Source organism: Toxotes jaculatrix, chromosome 1 (assembly GCF_017976425.1).
Source record: "Toxotes jaculatrix isolate fToxJac2 chromosome 1, fToxJac2.pri, whole genome shotgun sequence".
Taxonomy (NCBI): Eukaryota; Metazoa; Chordata; class Actinopteri; family Toxotidae; genus Toxotes; species Toxotes jaculatrix.
Window position 1 is genome coordinate 29,927,575 of NC_054394.1, and position 20,373 is coordinate 29,947,947.

General features: G+C 45.9%; 1 protein-coding gene across 1 annotated transcript in view; it reads left to right on the forward strand.

Annotated features, from left to right (window-relative positions):
- The window catches only part of otog (otogelin), a 46,134-nt gene extending 26,821 nt beyond the window's left edge, over nucleotides 1-19,313 (forward strand). Inside the window, exons 34-56 of the mRNA XM_041043240.1 lie at nucleotides 660-777; nucleotides 910-989; nucleotides 1,354-4,103; nucleotides 4,554-4,731; nucleotides 4,885-5,036; nucleotides 5,157-5,246; nucleotides 5,371-5,557; nucleotides 5,686-5,906; nucleotides 6,023-6,161; nucleotides 6,362-6,550; nucleotides 6,788-6,997; nucleotides 7,136-7,240; nucleotides 8,506-8,610; nucleotides 8,724-8,825; nucleotides 9,217-9,318; nucleotides 9,579-9,619; nucleotides 10,481-10,556; nucleotides 11,119-11,297; nucleotides 11,907-12,011; nucleotides 14,436-14,555; nucleotides 15,226-15,271; nucleotides 17,925-18,004; nucleotides 18,444-19,313. Of these exons, the coding sequence (XP_040899174.1) occupies nucleotides 660-777; nucleotides 910-989; nucleotides 1,354-4,103; nucleotides 4,554-4,731; nucleotides 4,885-5,036; nucleotides 5,157-5,246; nucleotides 5,371-5,557; nucleotides 5,686-5,906; nucleotides 6,023-6,161; nucleotides 6,362-6,550; nucleotides 6,788-6,997; nucleotides 7,136-7,240; nucleotides 8,506-8,610; nucleotides 8,724-8,825; nucleotides 9,217-9,318; nucleotides 9,579-9,619; nucleotides 10,481-10,556; nucleotides 11,119-11,297; nucleotides 11,907-12,011; nucleotides 14,436-14,555; nucleotides 15,226-15,271; nucleotides 17,925-18,004; nucleotides 18,444-18,644 (5,576 nt within the window). The 3' untranslated portion in view covers nucleotides 18,645-19,313. The remainder of the gene's footprint in view (nucleotides 1-659; nucleotides 778-909; nucleotides 990-1,353; nucleotides 4,104-4,553; nucleotides 4,732-4,884; nucleotides 5,037-5,156; nucleotides 5,247-5,370; nucleotides 5,558-5,685; nucleotides 5,907-6,022; nucleotides 6,162-6,361; nucleotides 6,551-6,787; nucleotides 6,998-7,135; nucleotides 7,241-8,505; nucleotides 8,611-8,723; nucleotides 8,826-9,216; nucleotides 9,319-9,578; nucleotides 9,620-10,480; nucleotides 10,557-11,118; nucleotides 11,298-11,906; nucleotides 12,012-14,435; nucleotides 14,556-15,225; nucleotides 15,272-17,924; nucleotides 18,005-18,443) is intronic.
- The last annotated feature ends 1,060 nt before the right edge of the window (nucleotides 19,314-20,373 follow it).

Below are 20,373 nucleotides of genomic sequence, written 5' to 3' on the forward strand. Positions count from 1 at the left end.
TTTGCATGTTTAAGTCTCACTCAGCCATCACTGAGGATTCAGGAGGCTTTTTATTTCAGTTGGTCATCGCCTCTTCTCTCTGGTGTCAAAGGTCAAGACTAGTGTTTCATCTGCCTGCATGTTCAGCTCAGAGAGCAGCCACACTAATCGCTGATGCTAAAAATACAGCAGCATTTGTTTTAGTTAGTGGAAAAGGCACAGCAGCCAGAACCAGATTGGATTTCCTGCTGACAGCAGTGAATGCTGCTCACATACAGAGCAGAAGAAGAAGTCCAGACATTCTGAGTTCATTACGTTACTGCTCTGTGAAAACATTTGTGGATCCCTGTTAGCCAATTTGGATTAGTAACATGATATAACAACTTTTCCCGCAGACTGAGGCGCCATCAATGCGATTTATGTTTCATATAAATAATGTATTAGCAATTGAAAATGTTAAGTATGTTTATTTAAAAACTAATCATCACAACAATTTCAAGAGAAGTGAAAATGTGTTTTTGTCGACTGTGAAGCTCCTGAAGGACAAAATTAGACTCCAGCTGTTTTATATACAGACATAATGCTCATTAAGCTATTTTACACTTAAATCTGATCTGAAACAGTTTCTTTTCTCAAACACAAAGTGATCTCTCTACCTGTTCCTTTTGCTTTTCCGTCAGGCTCCAGCCCAGAAACCCGGCCAGGTCCTCAGTGTCAGTGGAGGTACGACTCCTGCGTCAGCCCCTGCTTCAAGACCTGCAGCGACCCATCGGCTGAAGCCTGTGTCAGCATCCCACTGTAAGACCTTCTGACCTGCACAAACATTTATTCCTTTAGAAATTTTCTTCTTATTCAGATTTGTTCTTGATTTAAAATGAGCAGTGTATCCCATAATAATAAACTATAAACACTCTCTTGCTCTCTGTACAGAGTGGAGGGCTGCCTTCCTGTCTGCCCCCCACACATGGTCCTGGATGAGGTCACCCGCCGCTGTGTCTATGTTGAAGACTGTGAGTGTCCTCTGATTTCAGTAGTGTTTTCCTTCAGTAATTAATCTGATTTCAGGATGTTCAAGCAAACAAACAAAATTAGGTGCCACTGTTGTCTTGTAATTTATAAAGGTATCTCCCAACCCCCCCTTCTATTTTTATTATATACTAACCCAGTATAACGGCTGCAAAAACACAAAAACAATACAAAATCAAGTCCAACAGTTGAAACAACACTAAAGCACGGTGACTTTACAGTCATCCTGAACTGAGATAAATCATCTAGTTTCCATTACTGTGAACTATTTCCCAAAATCGACCTCAGCTGTTTACGCTCATCTCTGTCGGTCACTTCTCTAACACACTTTCTGTCGTTTGGTTTCAGGCATTAAGGCTCCAGTGGTTGTGCAGCCTGTAACACCATCCACTGCTCAGCTGACCTCTGCAGTCACCACCAGCCCACTTAAGACCACAGTCCCCACGAAATCCTCCACCCCTCCACACACTGGTCCAACCACTAAAATCACCACCCCTGTTCCTGCTGTCAGCACACAGACCACCCCCACTGAGGCGTCGCCGGCCCCTGACGAGCCAACCCAGCCGCTCACCGCCTCAACGCCTGCAGCTCCTGAACTCTCCAGAACAGCAGGACCCACAGTTTCCCCAACAGCACCCCCTGCTGTCAGGCCAGAAGTGGTAGAGCCGCTGTCTACTGTCAGAGTGACCGAAGCCCCACCCACCACTGTAACAGGGACAACGGCATGGACGACTCTGAGCTCCACCGTCAGCCCCTTCAGCCCCAGCACGTTCAAGACCAGCAGCGCTCCTTTTGCCATTACGGCTCTGTTCTGGCTCACCTCCTCCACCAAGCCCACCGACTCCCTGCCACCACACTTCACTACCACTGCCACAACCCTGCAGCCAACAACACCCACAGCACCCACCGCAACCTCCATTGAGGGGCCAACCACCATCAGTACCCCTCCTCCTGTTGTCACACACCCAACCAAAGAGACCACAGAGGCTACAACACATTCAGCTGCGGTTGCTCCGATTGTAACAGCTTCTAGTCCAAGTCCCGGTCCAATCTCAGAGACGCCTTTAGTTACAGACAGAACTACTGTTCCCAGTACAGCTACCACTGCATACACAGACACCAGTACAAAGACTGTATCAGTGGAGAGACTTCCCCCAACAACAACTACACCCATCCCTCCTGGTTTACCAAGCACGGGACTCACAACTGCCTCACCTCTCCCAACCTCGCCTCCCGTCGAAACAGGAACTGTGTCTTTGCCCAGAGCCACTTCAGCAAAGACCACAGAATCAGTCCCACCAGTTGCACCTTTCACCACCAGTAAAACAACACCTTCCATAAGTCCAGAGACAACAACACCACCCATTACCTCAGAGAAGATTCTGTATATGACTCCTACTGAACTGACAACCTCCACTTCAGCACTTCCTGAGGCACCAACGTCAGCCCCACTCCACATAGCACGAACTACAACTGTACCATCTGCTCCTACCTCAGCTGCTACAGACTGGAGAACAACAACTAAGAAAGTGGACACACCTGAAACTACTGTGTCTGAAATACCTGCAGCTGCTACAACAACAGCAGCACCGCCGAAGATCACAGAATCCACAACTTCTCCTGTGTCCACCTCCACAGCCTTAACTGAGAGAACCTCCTGGTCTGCTGCCGTCCCAACGACACAGAGAACCACTCTGACCACAACTTCAGGGGTTCCAGAAACATCCACCACGTCCACAGGTCCTCCTGTCACAACAAAACCCACTGTACCACCTGTGTCTCTTACAAAAACTACGACTGTACCACTGTCACCAACAACAGAGAGCCTCACCCATCCTGTGTCTACCATGCGGACTTCCCAGCCATGGCGCCCTCCCCATCAGGAGACCTCCTCCACATTAGTCTACAGCCCCACAGTGAAGACTACACCAGAGGCCACTTCTGAAACTGTCATCCATGTGGTCACTTCCACTAAAACTACTGAAGTTCCTCGTCTTCCAGTAACAACGGCAAAGCCTGTTGTCACCTCTGCAACGTTACCTGCTGCCACACCCACCACTGCCCAAACTACAACCTCTCCTGCGATCTCAACTGCAGAAATTTCAGCTACCACAACCAGGAAACTGGTTACACCACCGCCTCCTGCACCTGGAACTCCTGAGACACCTCTCACCACAACCCCTACAAGGGCTTCACCAGATGTTAGCACCACACTTCGACCTGTCATCATACAGCCGATTACAGAGACGACACGTCCAGTGACTGGCAGAGTGGAGGTGTCAACAAGAGCTACAACCACGCCGCCATCTTGGTCTCCGCTGCACACAACGACCTCAGCAGCTCTTCTCACATCGAGGCCAACGACTTTCCCGGACAAAGTCACCACCCGGCTGGTGTCCACTGCAAGAGCTACACCCGCTACAACAACGACAACCATCACACGGACAACGACCCTCAGGACAACACCCAGAGTTCCTGTGACCACAAGAGTTACCCCGAGAATCACAACGACTGAGAGGTCAACCATCAGCCCACTCACTGCAAGGGTAACTGTAGCAACAAGGCCTCCCATGGTAACCACCAGATCAACCACTCTCAGCCCGCCGGCTGTCACACCAAGCCTTCATACAACAACCATGTCAGCAGTGCCATCTGCAACCGTCGCAACATCTCCTGAGTTTGTCACTACAGCAAGCACGACCGAACGTGCCGACACAACCACAGCAGTTCCCCGCCTCACCACCACAACCGCCCCAGTGCCTGCTCCTACTCTAACAGCAGTCACAGCATCCACAACCACATCTGAGAAAACTCTGACCACCAGAGAGACTGACGTCTCAACCTCTACATCTCAACCCACGACACCTTCACCTCATGCACTGATCTCCACCCAGGAGCCTGGTATTCCCACACTCGCTACAACCTTACGCCCAGCAGCTACCACAGTCCGAACTACTGAGCCAGGGAGAGTGGATCACACCAGTCCAGGTGCAACAACAAGTACCGCACTGGCGTCTCCTCACACAACAGTGGAAACAACCAGACGCACAACAGAGGGCACATCGTCCATGGCTGTATCCCCTACAAGGACGTGCACTGTGGGTTCAGTTATTATACATCTACAAGTTCCATTGCTTTGATCAAGCACAGCAGCAGCCAATGCTGGAGTTCTTTTTTCCTGGTTCAGAGCAGCAGATATGTTTATTAATATTACACAGAAGTACAATCACAATATTTCAACACATCATTTATTTGTCCTAAAATATTCCAAACTCATGGTTCACTCATTACTGCTTTTCCAGTGAGTATCCTCGACCTCCTTGAGCAAATACGGAGGAGGCATTGTATATGACTGCTTTGTATCGTGTGCCTAAAGTAGACTGTGGAATGTGGTTGAAAGCTCCGGAAAAAACCTGGGCTTTAGAATATTTTATCACAGAGATGTGTTTCCGAGGTCTAGAAGGAATCTCCACTGTCATTAAAGAGTTTTTGTCTGTTTTGAGTAAAATCAGTTTTCAGTTTTTTAAAATATTTTTTTTTCCATCCAGCCTCCGTACGCAGAGATCGTTGATGAGTGCACAAAGTACATCTGCGTCAACAACCAACTCGTCCTGTTCAACAAGTCCCAGAGCTGTCCCTTCACCTCTGACCGGCCGAACTGTGGCCTGCTCGGCCTTGCTATCCTGGTCAATGGAGACAAGTGCTGCCCTCAGTGGGACTGTCCATGTGAGGAAAACGCGCAAACATTAAAAGAAAATAAACCATATTCTATATATGAGTCTGTCTTATATATATGTAAATACACACACACACGCACACACACACACACACACACACACACATTCCGCTTTTCGTTGTCATCTTTCCTTGATGTTCCAGGTCGCTGCTCAATGTTTCCGGACCTGAACGTGATCACGTTTGATGGGAACAGCATTGCCATCTACAAGGCCGCCTCGTACATAGTGACCCAACTGCCCAACGAGACCGTCAGTGTCCTGGTTCAGGAGTGTCCTGCCGACTCGGAGTCACCGGTAAATCAATATCACACTTGGCAGGTTCCCTTAAAGTGATGGGAACCGAAGTGTTCCCTTCCCGAAGTGTGATTTGATTTGTCTCTGATTTTTACCTGATTTTCTTTTGTTTTTCTCAAGCTCCTCTGGAATTTCACCAACCTCTGCCTGGTGGCGCTCAACATCACGCACAAATCCAACCACATCGTCATCAACAGGCTGCAGAGGAGGGTAAGAGGCGCACCCCTCCTGCCCTGATCTTTACTTTGTATGTTATGTGTCAGATGAGCAGATTAAAGCTCTAAACTGATAAAGTCTGTGTGACTACATGCACCTTTTTTTTGTTTTCCCTCAGCTCTACGTCAATTCGCGGTACGCCAAACCGCGATTCAAAAAGTACGGCTTTGAGATTTACGACACAGGAAACATGTACCTGATCCGGAGCCCTGCCGGTCTCAAGCTGCAGTGGTACCACAGCACCGGCATGATGGTGATCGACACAGGCAGCTCCAGAAACAAGCTTCCTACCATGGGCCTCTGTGGTAAGAGCAGTCTCACTTCTGCAGTAGTGCTCGTGCTCTTTAAAGCACCTGTCTTACCTGCAACCCTGTATTAGCATTATACACTGTTATTATGTTGGTACATGTTGCGTGTCTCACACCCACCTTAGGTTTCTGTGATGGAGACCCAACCAATGACTTGACTTTGGCCAACGGCACCACGGTGGGCGTGAGCGAGGATCCGGCTCTCTTCATCGACAGCTGGCAGGTTCCCAACACCACCAGCTACATCAGCCACAGCCGCCGCCGCGAGCTCAACTGCTCCACCAGCGACTGCTCCAGCTGCCTGGCCATGCTGCAGAACCAGGCCTTCTCCACCTGCCACGCCTTCGTACGTTAACCCATCTGCGAACTACTCCCCGGGTTCCTCTCCTTACAGTGGAACCAGCAGGGTCCTGGGCCTCGGTCTGATTCTTTGAATAGGTCTCATTGTTCCTCTGCTTTCAGGTTCCTCCCAGCACGTTTTGTGAGGTTTGGGTACGAGACGCAGAGTACGTCAACAACCAGTGTGTGGCTTTGGCTGCTTATGTGGCTTCTTGTCACAAATTTAATATCTGCATTGAGTGGAGGAGTCCAGATTACTGCCGTAAGTTTCTGGCCATCAATAAATCAGTCAAGCAAGTATTGTTTATAACAGTGTTTAACGTGTAGTGTGGTGTGTGTCCGTCTCAGCGCTGTGTGGGTGTTTACAGATCCAGAGCAATTTTAACTCCTACGCTATCTTTTAAATTTTTGAAGTAAAATAAAGTGTTTGAGGCACAGACGTGTTTGCGTCTCTTCCTGCAGCCTTTGTGTGTCCCGACACTCTGCGGTATCAGGCCTGTCTGCCGGCCTGCACGTCTCAGTCCTGCCCCAACCACGACTTTGACTCTGATCCGGACCAGTGTTCAGGCCTGACTGAGGGCTGTGTGTGTCCCGAGGGAACGCTCCTCCACCGGCCGTACTCCGCCCTCTGCATCTCACCTGAGAAGTGTGGTAAGACGCCTTTACTGACATAGGACATGAGATTGTTTTGGAAATCTTAAAAATAGACACCATTATTATTATGATTCTTGAAACTATAAAGTAACAAACTAGTGTTGCAGAATCAAAAACTGTACAAGATCTGTATAATAACGCAGCCTTAGAGCCTGAAGTCTGCCTCAGCACTGTCAGCTCACTGTTGGATGTGTGTGTGTGCGTGCGTGCGTGCGTGTGCGTGTGTCTCTGCAGCCTGCACTGATAGCTCCGGCGCTCCTCGTGCACACGGTGAGGTGTGGAAAGCCTCGCGGGACGCCTGCTGCATGTACCGCTGCGACAACGACACCATCGTCCCTGTGGAGTACAACTGCTCCTCCGTGGCGACGCCCGTGTGCCGTCGAGTCGGGGAGGTGATCATCAGCCTGGCCGACGACACCAGCTGCTGCCCACAGAAAGTCTGCGGTGAGGCCCCGAGGGTTCCCCTCGGAGCAGTTTGAAATATTCTGGAGAAACTCTGAGTTAGCGAGCCTTCATGTGATGAACCAAATAAAGAATTTAGAAAAAAAAGATCATGAGCTTATGTGATTTCTGACTCTGCAGTGTGTAACCAGAGCCTGTGTGACCTGCTCCCTCCCGAGTGTAAATATGGGGAGAAGCTGGTGTCGTACTACAGACAGGAGTCCTGCTGTCCGGACTACGTGTGTGGTGAGTTTCCATCTGTACACTAAGACACTCTGCACTGTCTTTATTAGCTTATTAAAGTATTGGCACGAATATAAACAGATATTTCTCTCTGGAAATGAAAAAGTGACGTTCGCCTTTTATTCGCGGACTAGACACTGACGACATCAGATATTCTGGAGAATATGGAGAGGATATCAGTGTGAGAGAGGAGAAGGTTGTTTTGTAGACTTAATGTTTGCCAAGAAGTTTTTTGTAGTCCATCAATAGTTAATCAGCCCTGAAGGTGTTTGGTTAGTCCAGTGTCACCTGCATGGAGGAAATAAATTCATGACGAGTCAGGGCCATCCTATATTCAGGCCAGTGTGGTCATTATTGAGCTTTAGCGGTGCTGGTGGTTGACATATTTTTTTTTTACCTTTAGACAGAGCCAGACAAGCTGTTTCCCCACGTTTCTAATCTTCATGCCAATGAAGCGGAGCGGAGGCTTAAAGAAAGAGGTGTTGCAATAACGCCACCTGGGGAATTTCACCCCAGGAAATTACTAAACTAAGTGTAGGGTTGAATATATATAGCACAGGTTCTTTAATACCACTGGGCAAGAGACAGTTTTGATGGTTTTAAAAGGAACAAGAACTTTACAGTACGCACCACTCTCGCCGGGCCATACGGCGCAGCTACTGGGAGGATTAGAGGGTTTGAGCCTCAAAGGCCGCGGCTCGACCACGCTGCAGCACAAAATATATATTACTAGCCATCCTGAAGCCAAGCCACAGACACGCAAAGGGCAGGCAGACAACGGTGACTTACCAAACAGACGCGCAAATGCACCCGGCAGAAATCCAGCGGCGCAATTCGTCTCCCACAGCGCCAGCAGCCAGGCGCGTTACGCACATAAAAACCATATTAACTATGCGCTCAGTACGCACGTGAATCAGAGGAGAAATAGCGGTGCACTCTACCTGGATACGTGGAGACAGGTGCCTCGACGGCTGCCACAAACAACAACTATTGCGTCCGGTCAAAGGAAATCACGGCCACGCCAGGCCACAGCCGCCACGGGAGGAGGAACCGAGGTATGGGCACACCTGTATGTATATAGGGACCCCCACAACTCCGTGCACCAAAAGCTGGCACAGTGCCATGTAGTGGCAGGAAGGGAGGAGGCCCTTCGGCTACACTAAGCTATCTGCCCTGTGGCTGTAGCTTCTTATGGGTATCGACCCTATTGGTAAGCATGTTTCCCACAACATGGACCTTTTCCGTGAGTTGGTTTCTGTGTGTTTCAGAGTGTGATCCTGAGCTCTGTGAGTCAGACGTTCCCACCTGCAGAGAGGACCAGACTCTGATCGCCACCAGAGCCGACGGCAGCTGCTGCCTGGCCCACATCTGCAGTCAGTTCAAACACACATCAAATTAACGTCTGTTATGTGTCTCATGCAGTCATCAGCGAATCAGGGGCAGGTTTACTGAAAGTCACCGGTGTGATGTGTGTTTTTCCCCTCAGTGTGCGCCTCCTGCCCCGAGACACCTCCTCTCTGCCAGGACGGTGAGGTGCTGACGGTCGACGGAAACACCACCGACCGCTGCTGCCCCGCCTACCAGTGTGGTCAGCACGCGCACACACACACACACACACACACACACACACACACACACACACACACACACACACACACACACACACACACACACACTGACTTCACCACTGACACACACTTACACCTTCTAAACTCCGTAACAGACTCCTCCCGTTTATTCTTCTTAATTTTTAGAATTTATTCTTATTGCTTATTTATTTATATTTTTATATCTCTTGCTATTTTCCTGATATTTATAAACCAATCAATCAGTCAAATAGATTAATCAATCTAGAAAATACACAGTCAGATATTGATATGTTTATGTCATTGTATTTGTCTGTTCTGCTCTCTGAATACTTAAATCCCTGTGTGTGTGTGTGTGTGCGTGCGTGTGTGCGTGTGTGTGTGTGTGTGCAGTGTGTGAGCCCTACAGGTGTCCTCAGCTCAGTTGTCCCGTTGGTATGTCGTCGGTGGTGTCGGTGTCCAGTCCCGGTCGCTGCTGCCCCAACCAAACATGCGGTACGAGTTAATGAACAGTTAAACGAGGCGTTCGAGTCACGTTGGACAAACCTGCGCCACAGATTGTCTGTATTTGCTCAATCTGCAACGATTATAAATCGACTCAAACTCACAGCAGCTCCTGTTTTTTTGGAGTCTGAATTTACCTCGGCTCAGTACATTTTGTTTATGATGACACAGAAACGTTGCTGTTGTCAGCTAAACGTCTGAAACGTGGCTGAAATGTGGATTTGATGATCAGTTCTGTTTCCTGTTTTCAGAGTGTTCCTGTGAGAAGATTGCCTCCCCAAAGTGTGGCCTGGTATGTCCTGACCAGTCTCTCTGTTTGGACACATAATGATGTATTTTACATGGTGTATATATCTATATATTTTTTGGAACTCACTGGGTTTGTGAGTTTAAGAAGTTTTGCTGATTTTCATGTTTGAATCTTAATAGAAGGACATCATGTGTCAGTGATCGTATATGGACCTGTGTACTTAGCTTGAAACGGCGAACCTACAACCGGCACAAGTGCCAGAACCTGATTCTCCTGGACTGAACTCATGTCGTTCAGTGCGTCGATCATACAGCTTTTTTCATTTTACCTTTGAGACGCGCACAGCTTTTCCCGTGCCATACACCCAGATACAAACAAGCGATGTCTGAAACCGTTAACAAAGTCAATGAGATTCTTCGGCGGCTCGGTACCTACACAGTCATCCTTCAGCACCGCTAAAGGACCCCGCACCGTATGCCCGAAAACCAGCTCATTCGGGCTGAAGCCCGTACTCTCCTGCACCGCTTCCCTAGCAGCGAACATGAGCCACGGAAGCCCATCTTCCCAGTCTCTGTCCAACTCTGTACACTCTGAGACTTTGCGCGCCACGAGCGCCCTCACCAAACTTTTACGCAAACCTTTTCAAAGTTGCGGCGCAAACAGGACGGTCCGGAGGAAGCCCCAGTTTGTCATAACCCGGCTCTTAGGCCATGACAAATTTGGAAAGGACACACAACAAAGGACACTAAAAAATGCAAAAAGGCAGACAACAAAGCTTTTTCCTTAGTTTCAGACAAGTGATCATATTGAAGTATGTATTCTGCACATCGTGCTCTGTTTATATGAGTTCAGGATTCTCTGTGTGTTTTCAGTGTTCTCTTTGGTTCTCTTTGTGTTCTGCAGGGGGAGGCCGCCCAGCTGGACCGGGCCTTCCTGTCCGACCCGCAGAACCAGTGTGCCTGCAAAAGATACAAGTGTGGTGAGCACTGCAGGGTCGGCTGGCTGCTTCAGATTCGGGATAGAGAGAATCAGACGAGTGGCTTGGAAACGCTCTGCGTCCTGGAACAGCTACTGCTCATTTTCTCTCATAACAATAATCATAAGCTGTGTTAGCTCTTCTTTGTGGAGTTTGCATGTGTGGGTTTTCTCCGGGTACTCCGGCTTCCTCCAACAATCCCCAAAACACGCACATTAGGTTAATTGGCCGCTCTAGATTGCCCCTAGGTGTGAGTGTGGGCAGGGTGTACCCCGCCTCTCGCCCGTAGGCAGCTGGGATAGGCTCCAGCGCCCCCGCAACCCTGAGGGATCCAGCGGTATAGAAGATGAATGAATGAATGAAAAAATAAAATACTTCACAATTAAAAGGTGCACGAGCAGAAAATTAAGTCGAAATGATGCACTATGTAAACAGCAAATACAACAACAAGACACCCTTTATACCAGTTTCCATAAACTAATATGAAGTCCATTAGGAAATACAGTGGCTGCAGGTCTGCATGCTGTGACCTCTGACCTCTCCTCTCCTCTGCGCGTGTGTTCAGTGCGCGAGGCGGTGTGTGTGTTTGGCGAGCGGGGAGTGTTGCGGCCCGGTCAGACTCTGGTGGAGCACGGAGACGACGGCCTGTGCCACAGCAGGCAGTGCAGCCGCAGCCTCGACCCGGCGAGCGGCTTCCACCTGCTGCGCACCTCCAGCATCAACTGCTCCGCCCACTGCCAACCAGTAAGACCACGACACACACACACCACTAATACACACACACCAAGGGATCCAGTTTTGTCGTCTTCTGTTCCTTGTACCTCTTCATCTTCATCTTGAACTGGTTCTTCCTCTTTTCCTCCTTTCTTTTCTTTTTTTGTAAAAAAGCATGCCTTCAGAAAAGAGCCACAGACACACAGGTAAAATCATCCACTGTACAGACAATAAGGATTTAACCATTAAACCAGTTGGTGGTGCTTGATTGGTTGATTGATCATTAATAATAAGTGCCACAAAATAACAGGTTCTGACTTTTTAACTGTGACCATTTAACGTCTGTGACAGTGAAGATCTTTGAGTTTTGGGTTAACTGGACAAAACAAGACAAGAAAAACTGTTTTATTGAAAATGTCTTTATAAGTTTAATACAGATTTAACTGAACTCTGTGGAAAGCTTTGTCTACATCCATGACTGTTGACACTGTCTTAACAGCAGCACTCAGCCACACACACATACATATCTACCAACTGTCTGTATCACCTATTCTCTTCTTCTTTTTCCTGCAGAGTTTCTGTCTTTCTTTGATTTCATTGTTTAACAGAACTAATCTCACATGTTTGCGGTTCTTTCAGAATCAGATCTACGTCCCTCCAAAGGACCAGTCCACATGTTGTGGTGTTTGTAAGAACATTTCCTGCCTCTATGAACATGAGAATGGGACAGCAGCTCTCTATAAGGTAGGAGGATGTTCAGGTCAGAGTTGTGCATCTTACAAATAAACAAATTATACATATGGTATTGTGTTTCCTGTACCTGACGTCATGTCCGGTTAAATTTTTGATCATTTCGAGTGTTTCTCTCATCTGTAGAGGAACAGGAAGAATCCCAGTGCATTTCAGCACCAAGAAACTGAAACCTTCATGATTAGTTAAACAAGTTAAAAAACTACAACTTCCAACAAAGTAGTTCTAATCTCTGCTGTCTGAAGTCTACAATGTTCAGTTGTCTGCATCCTGCTGTTGTTACAGTGTCATAACCCGGCTCTTAGACCATGACAAATTTGGAAAGGACACATAACAAGTAATATAAGTGTAAATTTATTATACTTAAACAAAATAAACAACGTAGGAAATGTCTACAGGTATGGGGTGTGGAAATCAGTTTTGTCAGTAACGTGACCGCCTCGTCAGCCTTTGGTTTGGGCATTTAAGGGAACTCAAAAAGGTCAGAGGATTGTGGTCTGTATAAACCAACGTCAACCCTCCCGCGCCTATATAAACCTCAAACTGTTGTAAAGCCCAAATCAGCGACAGAGCCTTCTTCTCAACAAGCCCTGGTCCCCACTCTGAAGCAAAACAGCACCTGCTCCCACCTGGCTGGCATCTACCTGGAGCACAAACGGTTTATCAAGTATGTCACACTTGGCCAAACTGATGGTTAGGCGTGTTTCAGCCAACCGCTCAAAGAGCGCACGGATGCGCTGAAGATGCGAGAGCCAGGTATCACTGTAAACCACCAAATCATCAAGATAAACACAGCAGCCCGTCAAACCGGACACCACTCGGCCCATTAAACGCTGAAATGTTGCGGGAGCGTTCTTCAACCCGAATGGCATCACCTTATAGGAAAACAGGCCCGACGGCGTAACGAACGCCGAAATTTCCTGTGCGCGCTGGGATAAAGGGGCTTGTCAATATCCTTTCAGCAAATCGAAGTTACTAACAAATTTGGCAGGCCCCACTTGATCAATACAGTCATCCATGTCATCAGTACAGCATATAATCAATCTCATCATCCAAATGACTACGTTTAGCTGGCGACAAGCGATAGAAATGTTTAATTGGCTGCGCATCTCCAACATCAAATCATGTTTAATCCAGCTGGTGCGTGAGGGAGTATCACCGAACAAACAAGCAAACTTGTGTATCAACTCAGACAATTCGGTTCGCTTTGACTCCAGCTGGTGAGCCAACAACTTATCCAGGTTACACAGGGATTCCGAATTTTTGAAACGCCCAAAGAGCAAACTCTCATTCGGCTCTGGCACCCCATCTCTCTCCTGTGCCAAACCCTCCGAAGTCACAGCAAGCGCCGGACGCACACAGTTACTCACATCCTGATCCCCACCGATGTCAACTACACGTGTGTAGTAAGGTTTCAGGAGATTAACGTAACAAAGTCGTCTTGTTTTCTTCCGTCCAGGTGTTGCCACAACATAATTCAAACCAGAAACTTTGTCAGTGATCGTATATGGACCTGTGTACTTAGGTTGAAACCTACAACCGGCACAAGTACCAGAACCTGATTCTCCTGGACTGAACTCATGTCGTTCAGTGCGTCGATCATACAACTTTTTCATTTAACTTTGAGACGCACACAGCTTTCCCCGTGCCATACACCCAGATACAAACAAGCGATGTCTGAAACAACAACAAAGTCAACGAGATTCTTCGGCGATTCTTCGGCGTCTCGGTACCTACACAGTCATCCTTCAGCACCGCTAAAGGACCCCGCACCGTATGCCCGAAAACCAGCTCATTCGGGCTGAGGCCCGTACTCTCCTGCGCCGCTTCCCTAGCAGCGAACATGAGCCACGGAAGCCCATCTTCCCAGTCTCTGTCCAACTCTGTACAATATGCCCGCAGAAGATGTCGGCTGTGGAGAGAAAAAGAAAAAGGTGAAGATGGTGTGGGCTGGGTTTTTATACCCTGGGTGCACCCAGCCCAGGTGCCACAGGTTTGGCTGGCACCAACCACGGCTTTCCATTACCTGCAAATGTAATGTAACATAATAAGTCAGGGACCGTCACAGCTGATGTGTCCGAACTAACCTTGAACCTCGACTCGCTCACGGACTCGCCTCCTCTGTCGAGCTGTAACATTGAGAGCTATATATATATATATATATATATATATATATATGTTGGATCAGTTTTCAAAGAGCTGCCGTCCTTATCTAAACATGTGACGCGAGCCTCGTGATGTTAAATGTAATGTAAATGCTGCTGATCTAATGCAGTTAGTGTTGAAGATGAACGTGGATCAACATTTTTCTATCCCTGAACTGGGTTTTATTCCTTGTCGGTGTAACTCAGCCTGAATGCGATTACTGCAGACTGTGGCTGCTGTTTACAGATGTTGATGCTGATGTTGTGTTTTCAGCCGGGGAAGTCCTGGGTGTCGAACTGCATGAAGTTCGACTGCACAGACACTCTGTCCGGACCCACTCTCATCTCCTACTCCTTCAGCTGCCCCCCCTTCAACGAAACAGAGTGTATGAAGGTCAGCCTCCAGAAATACACACGCACTCACACGCTAAGGCTTTTTCACAAATAAACACACATGCATGCGTACAGAGCAGAGTTCATCCACATGTCCTCTTAACCAGACTCCTGCATCAAATAAAAAGCCTATAAATAATTATTCTCCTCCAGGGTTTCACCAGTTTAATACTAACCAAATTTTCTCACATCAAATGTCAAACACTAGATGGCAGAAAAAATGTTTTTTAACAATGTGTGATGCTGTTTTTGTTTCACAATGTTGCTTAATATTGTCATTATATAGACGATACACAAACATGTTTATAGTGTAGAGTTTAATGATTTATTAATTTTTCTTCAGCTTTTACATATAGTGTTGCAGGTCGGCTGGATTCATTCAAACAGAGAAACTTGCGTATCAGATGGACAGAGTTTAGAAAGTGAAGAGAGGAACAACACATCTCTCATATCTGTCTGACTCTGAAGCTGAGGAGAGATTTGTGCCTTGTGTCTAAAAACTGGCACTTTTTGTCAGATAAACTTTCATTTTTCATTTGCACATTAAATTAGTTGTTGATTGATAAAAATTCAAATAGAAACGGCAACAGTGGGGACACTGAATACATGAAGACTGAAGATCATCAGCGTTTAAAAACTATCTTGACATTTTGACTCTCATCTGCTCTCAGATCGGTGGAACTGTCGTAAGTTACATGGACGGATGCTGCAAAACCTGTGAGTATCTGATCTGAGCGTAGCAGCTGATTTGTAGTTAGTGTAGAGCTGTAGGCTGCAGCTGACACTGAAGAGCACCTTCACCTGCCGCTCAACATGTTTCCAACATGTTTGCCCTTCAGTTTGTGCATTTTAATCCAAAATCTTCAACCACGTTGTCTGAATCGACTCACGTCTGGACCCCAGCGGCTGTTCTCCATTGCATTTGTCTGCTGTTTATTCAGATTAGAGAGATCTGTCAGTTTGCTTTTCAGTGGATTCACCGTCATAAGTCGGTAAAAACGGCATCAGGCAAACTGTTCAAAGTGCCACATGACAGAAGAAGTTCTCACTGAAAAGCATCTGATGACATACAAGTGGGTTTGTGGTTTGTGTGCTGCAGCTTACCATCATGTACCAATCCCACCAGGTACCGGATTCCCTCTGTTCCCTTTCCCCGTTAGCCCCTTGACTCCCACAGTTAACACAAACTGTGAACGAGGTACCAGAACAACAAGGCTTGTCAGTGCCATTGTTGATATTCAACAATGTACTCCCTCCAAAAAAAAAAAAAAAAAAAAGGATTAAAACACACAGGAAACCCCAAAGTCTGACTGCAACCTACACCCTCCCCGTCCCCCGTAGAAGAGTCCTCTCAACTGCTGTCTCATTTCACGTCTCAGTCAAATTAAAATTGGTAAAAATCACATGAAACAAAACCAGAACATGAAATCTATATTTGAATGTTATTATATTCGCTTCACAAAGCCATTAAACTCTGAGCACATCGGCCAAAAAAATGATGCCACATTTGAGAGGACAGAAACATGTAACCCCCCCCCACAACCCCACCCCTCGCCATGTGGATCACAAACATCTAAACTCTTTCCCCACATTTAGCACTGTCTGGGCAGTGCATTGTTGATTGCCAACAATGTACTGTTGGTAGTGGCCCAGTAGTCGGGCTTAGACGTCTGCATGTGTCCGTAGATCCTGATGTGGGCTGGTGTCGGGGTTTTCACCCAACGTGTAGCTGCTGTAGAGGATCTGCATGCTGCTGCGCCACAGCTGCGGCACGGCTGCTCCACCAGGGGGAGCTGTGTGGAAAACTGAAGCTACTATGTGAGGCTTGTTATCATCACAGATTCATTAGTACAAACAATTATCTGTGGTACATACAGAGTACAGATCAGTGCAAAAGATAAACTTTAGAAGAGAGTTCAAACTCCAAATGTGCAGCTGTTTAAATGAGTTCACTCTGCAGCTACGTGGCTATGTTTGGGTCTCAGTTGTCCTCACTGGTTACAGCTCTGAGGCCTGTTTCACCAAATTTGTCGAATACAAGCTGAGCTTTGCAACACAAGATCATTTGCTCTCACCAGTCAAAATAAACAGTGTGCTTGCAACCCACACATTTCAGTGCCAGAACTGTTACTGAGTGAAAGTATGTAAGCAGAACTGCAAATAGTGCATTAATCTATTGATTATTTTGTAGATTAATCGATTGATTGGTTTGTAAAAATCATGAAAATGAGCCAGAACCCAAAGTGAAACCTTCACAATATTTATTTTATCAAACCAACACGTTATTGAAAGGTAAAGCAGGAAATCCTCACATTTGAGAATCTGGAACAATGAAATGTTTGGTATTTCGCATGATAAATGAATAGTTGCCTTTTAATTGTCTGTCAGGTGATTGAGCGACTGATTGTTTCAGCTCTACTTGTATATGCTGTTAGATAGTTAAATTTACAGTAAAGCATCATATTTATATTCTTATCATAGGTAAATATTTTAAAGTTACTAAAACTAAAGATAATTATGCTTCATCAGAACAGGGCAGGTTCTGCTGGGTTGTTTGTAAGACGTCAGACAGATGAAAAGGTTTGAGGGTTCCTTGCGATGGAAAGAAAAAACACGTTTAACCTCTTCAGAGAGAAAGAGGAGAAAACGGCTGATGGGAAATGTGCCACACATAGCAGCTTTAAGTTTATGCCCTGTTGTCTTTTGTTTGTTTTTTATGCATAAATACACACACACAGATTTACAGTACATACACATACATGTCACATCCTGCTCGTGAGAAGCGTCTGTGCTGCTGCCACACTGCAGTGAGGTTTTGACCCTCTCTGATGGCGGGAAATATCAAACCTTTGCTCTGCTTTTGGCCCAGCTTCCTCGTATCAATGTGGCAGCTGCATTGATGCATCACTGACATGTGCCTGCATCTGTCTATGAATGGAACAAAGGTTAATGGAGCATGATTCACTGAGTCTGTCGTTTTGATTCATTCATTTCATTTGAAGCCATTTTGTGTACATGATAAAAGCATGATGGTTTTTTAAATTTAAATTTGTTCTGAAGCTTCTTTGTCTGACATTGTCCCTGGGAAGCTTCCTCTTCTGTTGCTTTCTAACTGTAAAGCTTTTTATTCCATCTCCTCCTTCATTTAACTCGTCCATCCACTAAAACATCTTCGCAGCTTGTGCATGATCAGCAGCCTCAGATGTGGTTCTTCCTCTTCTTTCCTCTCTGTCATCCTTTTCTCTTTCCCGGTGTTTGCTGTGTGTCTTCATTTGGCAGATCAGATGTTGTTGTTTTGGGGTTTTTTCCAGGATATTTCATTCTAACTTTGTTCCAACTGATTTGTTTTGATCTGTTGTCGTGTGAACAGGCAAAGAAGATGGAAAGTCGTGTCAGAAAGTGACGGTGAGGATGACGATCAGGAAGAACGACTGTCGCAGCAACAGGCCGGTATGTTTTCTGTGTGATGTGTAATTACTGTTTGATACAAGTGAATGTTTGAATAAAGAATATCTGGAAACTGGTAAGTCTTTATTTTACAGGTCTGTTAATACCTTTTAGCAAAAGGTTGTTTATTTGTCAGATAAAATCTCTTAGCTGCTGTTCTTCATTACAGTCAGTCGAGTCTCTAAGATTATACAGAACAAGATGTGTCCTTCATCCTTCCTGTGAAAAGCTAGCTAAGATTCTACGGCTAAAATTAAAACAGATCATTTTATTCTTCTCTGATTTTGAAGCTTAGTGTAGTGTCACATGTTTCCCCGGTCTTGAGTGGAGACCAGATTAAAAGGTCACTGTCTACATCAACATGGCGCCATGGTGATGAACTGAGTTTATCAAAGGTTCTCTTAAAACTGCCGACTCTGCACTGACTCTCTGTGTCTGGCAGGTGAACATCGTGTCATGTGATGGGAAGTGTCCGTCCGCCAGCATCTACAACTACAACATCAACACGTACGCGCGCTTCTGCAAGTGCTGCAGGGAGACGGGGTTGCAGCGGCGCTCGGTGCAGCTCTACTGCAGCGGCAACGCAACCTGGGTCAGCTACACCATCCAGGAGCCCACCGACTGCTCCTGCCAGTGGTCCTGAACACACACACACTCACACACACGCGTGATGAGGACTGCATGACTGACGCAGGATGTGTAAGGGGCTAAATTATCTCACAGTAAGTTGCTCTGGTGCCTCTGCTGGCAGGAAGGTGGTACTGCAGCTGGTACTCCTCATCAGCATGATGAATTTGTCATTTATGAGAGTTTAGATTTATCAGAGGAAATTTTTGAGAATGAATTTATTATCAGCTGTTATTGTTTTAAAAGTTGTTAGTGTATCATTTTAACATCAGTACACCATCTTGTTGGTGTCTGATTTTACAAGAAGCGTCACATAAACCCATGGGTTAGCGAGGTGGAGCGGACTGCTGGCCTCTTATTCAGCACAGTGATATTAATAATACTCACATTTCTCAGTAAAAGGACCACATTTCCTGTCTAGCTTCTTTCTTCTTTCTATTCCCCAGTCACACATCTCTCTTTTCTTTTTCTTGTCCATGTTCAGTGCGGTGCACACAATGATACCAAACAGCACAACAAGACTTTTCTCTGTTTAATTCTGAATGAATTCCGGCTGAATGACTGATTATAAGTTTGAAGACACCTGTGACACTAACTGAAATATCCCTACTACAATTCATTTATCTAGTCATTTTTTTTCCTGACTATTTTCCAAGCTCTTTGTAGAATAAGCAGGAGTTCAGCTCTTTTTACCACTTCTTTGTTTTACTCTGAGCAGAACTAAAGGTCTGCACGTGTGAAAGACAAACAATCTTTTTAATATCAACATTTTTCAGGAACAGAGCACATTTCAATAAAGGGTAAAGGTACCAGCATTTTGATCACATCCGCATTGGGCTGAACTTATGAAAGTAGAAGTCCATTCACTTTTTATGGTAGATTCTTCTGTACTCTAACTTTACAAGTATATGGCACGAGTATTTTTACAGATGTCAGCAGCTGAAAAATGATTCAGATTAGAAGTTGTAAAAGGTTTATAAAACCTGCTGGATCTGCTGCCATTTTTATTTGTATTTTGATAACCTAAGAAAAAACCCACAGTAGTTAAAGTCATCGAATGAATCTTACTTGATCAAAAAATTGACTATCAGCCGTCCATGAGCAAAATATCAGGACTTCTATATTTTTAACTAATTAAAAAAGCACCAACTGAGCAGAAAGCTCAGCTTGTTTGAAGTCATCAGCTGTTTGTTCTTTGTAGTTGTGACATTTTTGTGTTTCGTGTCAGAAAACATTGTTTTTACAGATTTCTGAATTTCTGATTTCTGAATTCTAAAATGTGAAAAACAGAGTTGAGGCTGTTTTCTAACGTTTACTCTGTTGTATCTCAATAACATGCTGATGATCAACTGATGTCAAAACGATACACAAACACTTTTTAAAACATACAGATAAATGATGTTGCGCATGTTCTATATTTGTTCCATCTCTTAAAAATCCGTACTGGGACCAAGAATGATTTGAATTATGGGTTTCAAACTTTCTGCTGCCTCCTCCCTGTCGGCCTGCAGAAAAGACAAAAAGTTCAGAGAGGGAAAAACTTGAGTGTGAACTCATTTCTGTGCTCGTCTTTGCAGAGCGCTCCTGTACCTCAAAGGCTAAAGAATAACACAAATATTGAAAATGCATTTTTAAAGAGTGGGACTGGATACAGAGGAGCCCTGAGGTCTGACTGTGATCAGAGGTGAACACCTCCTCGGCTCAGTTCAGTCCATCACTGTCAGAGACACATATCTTACCAGAAT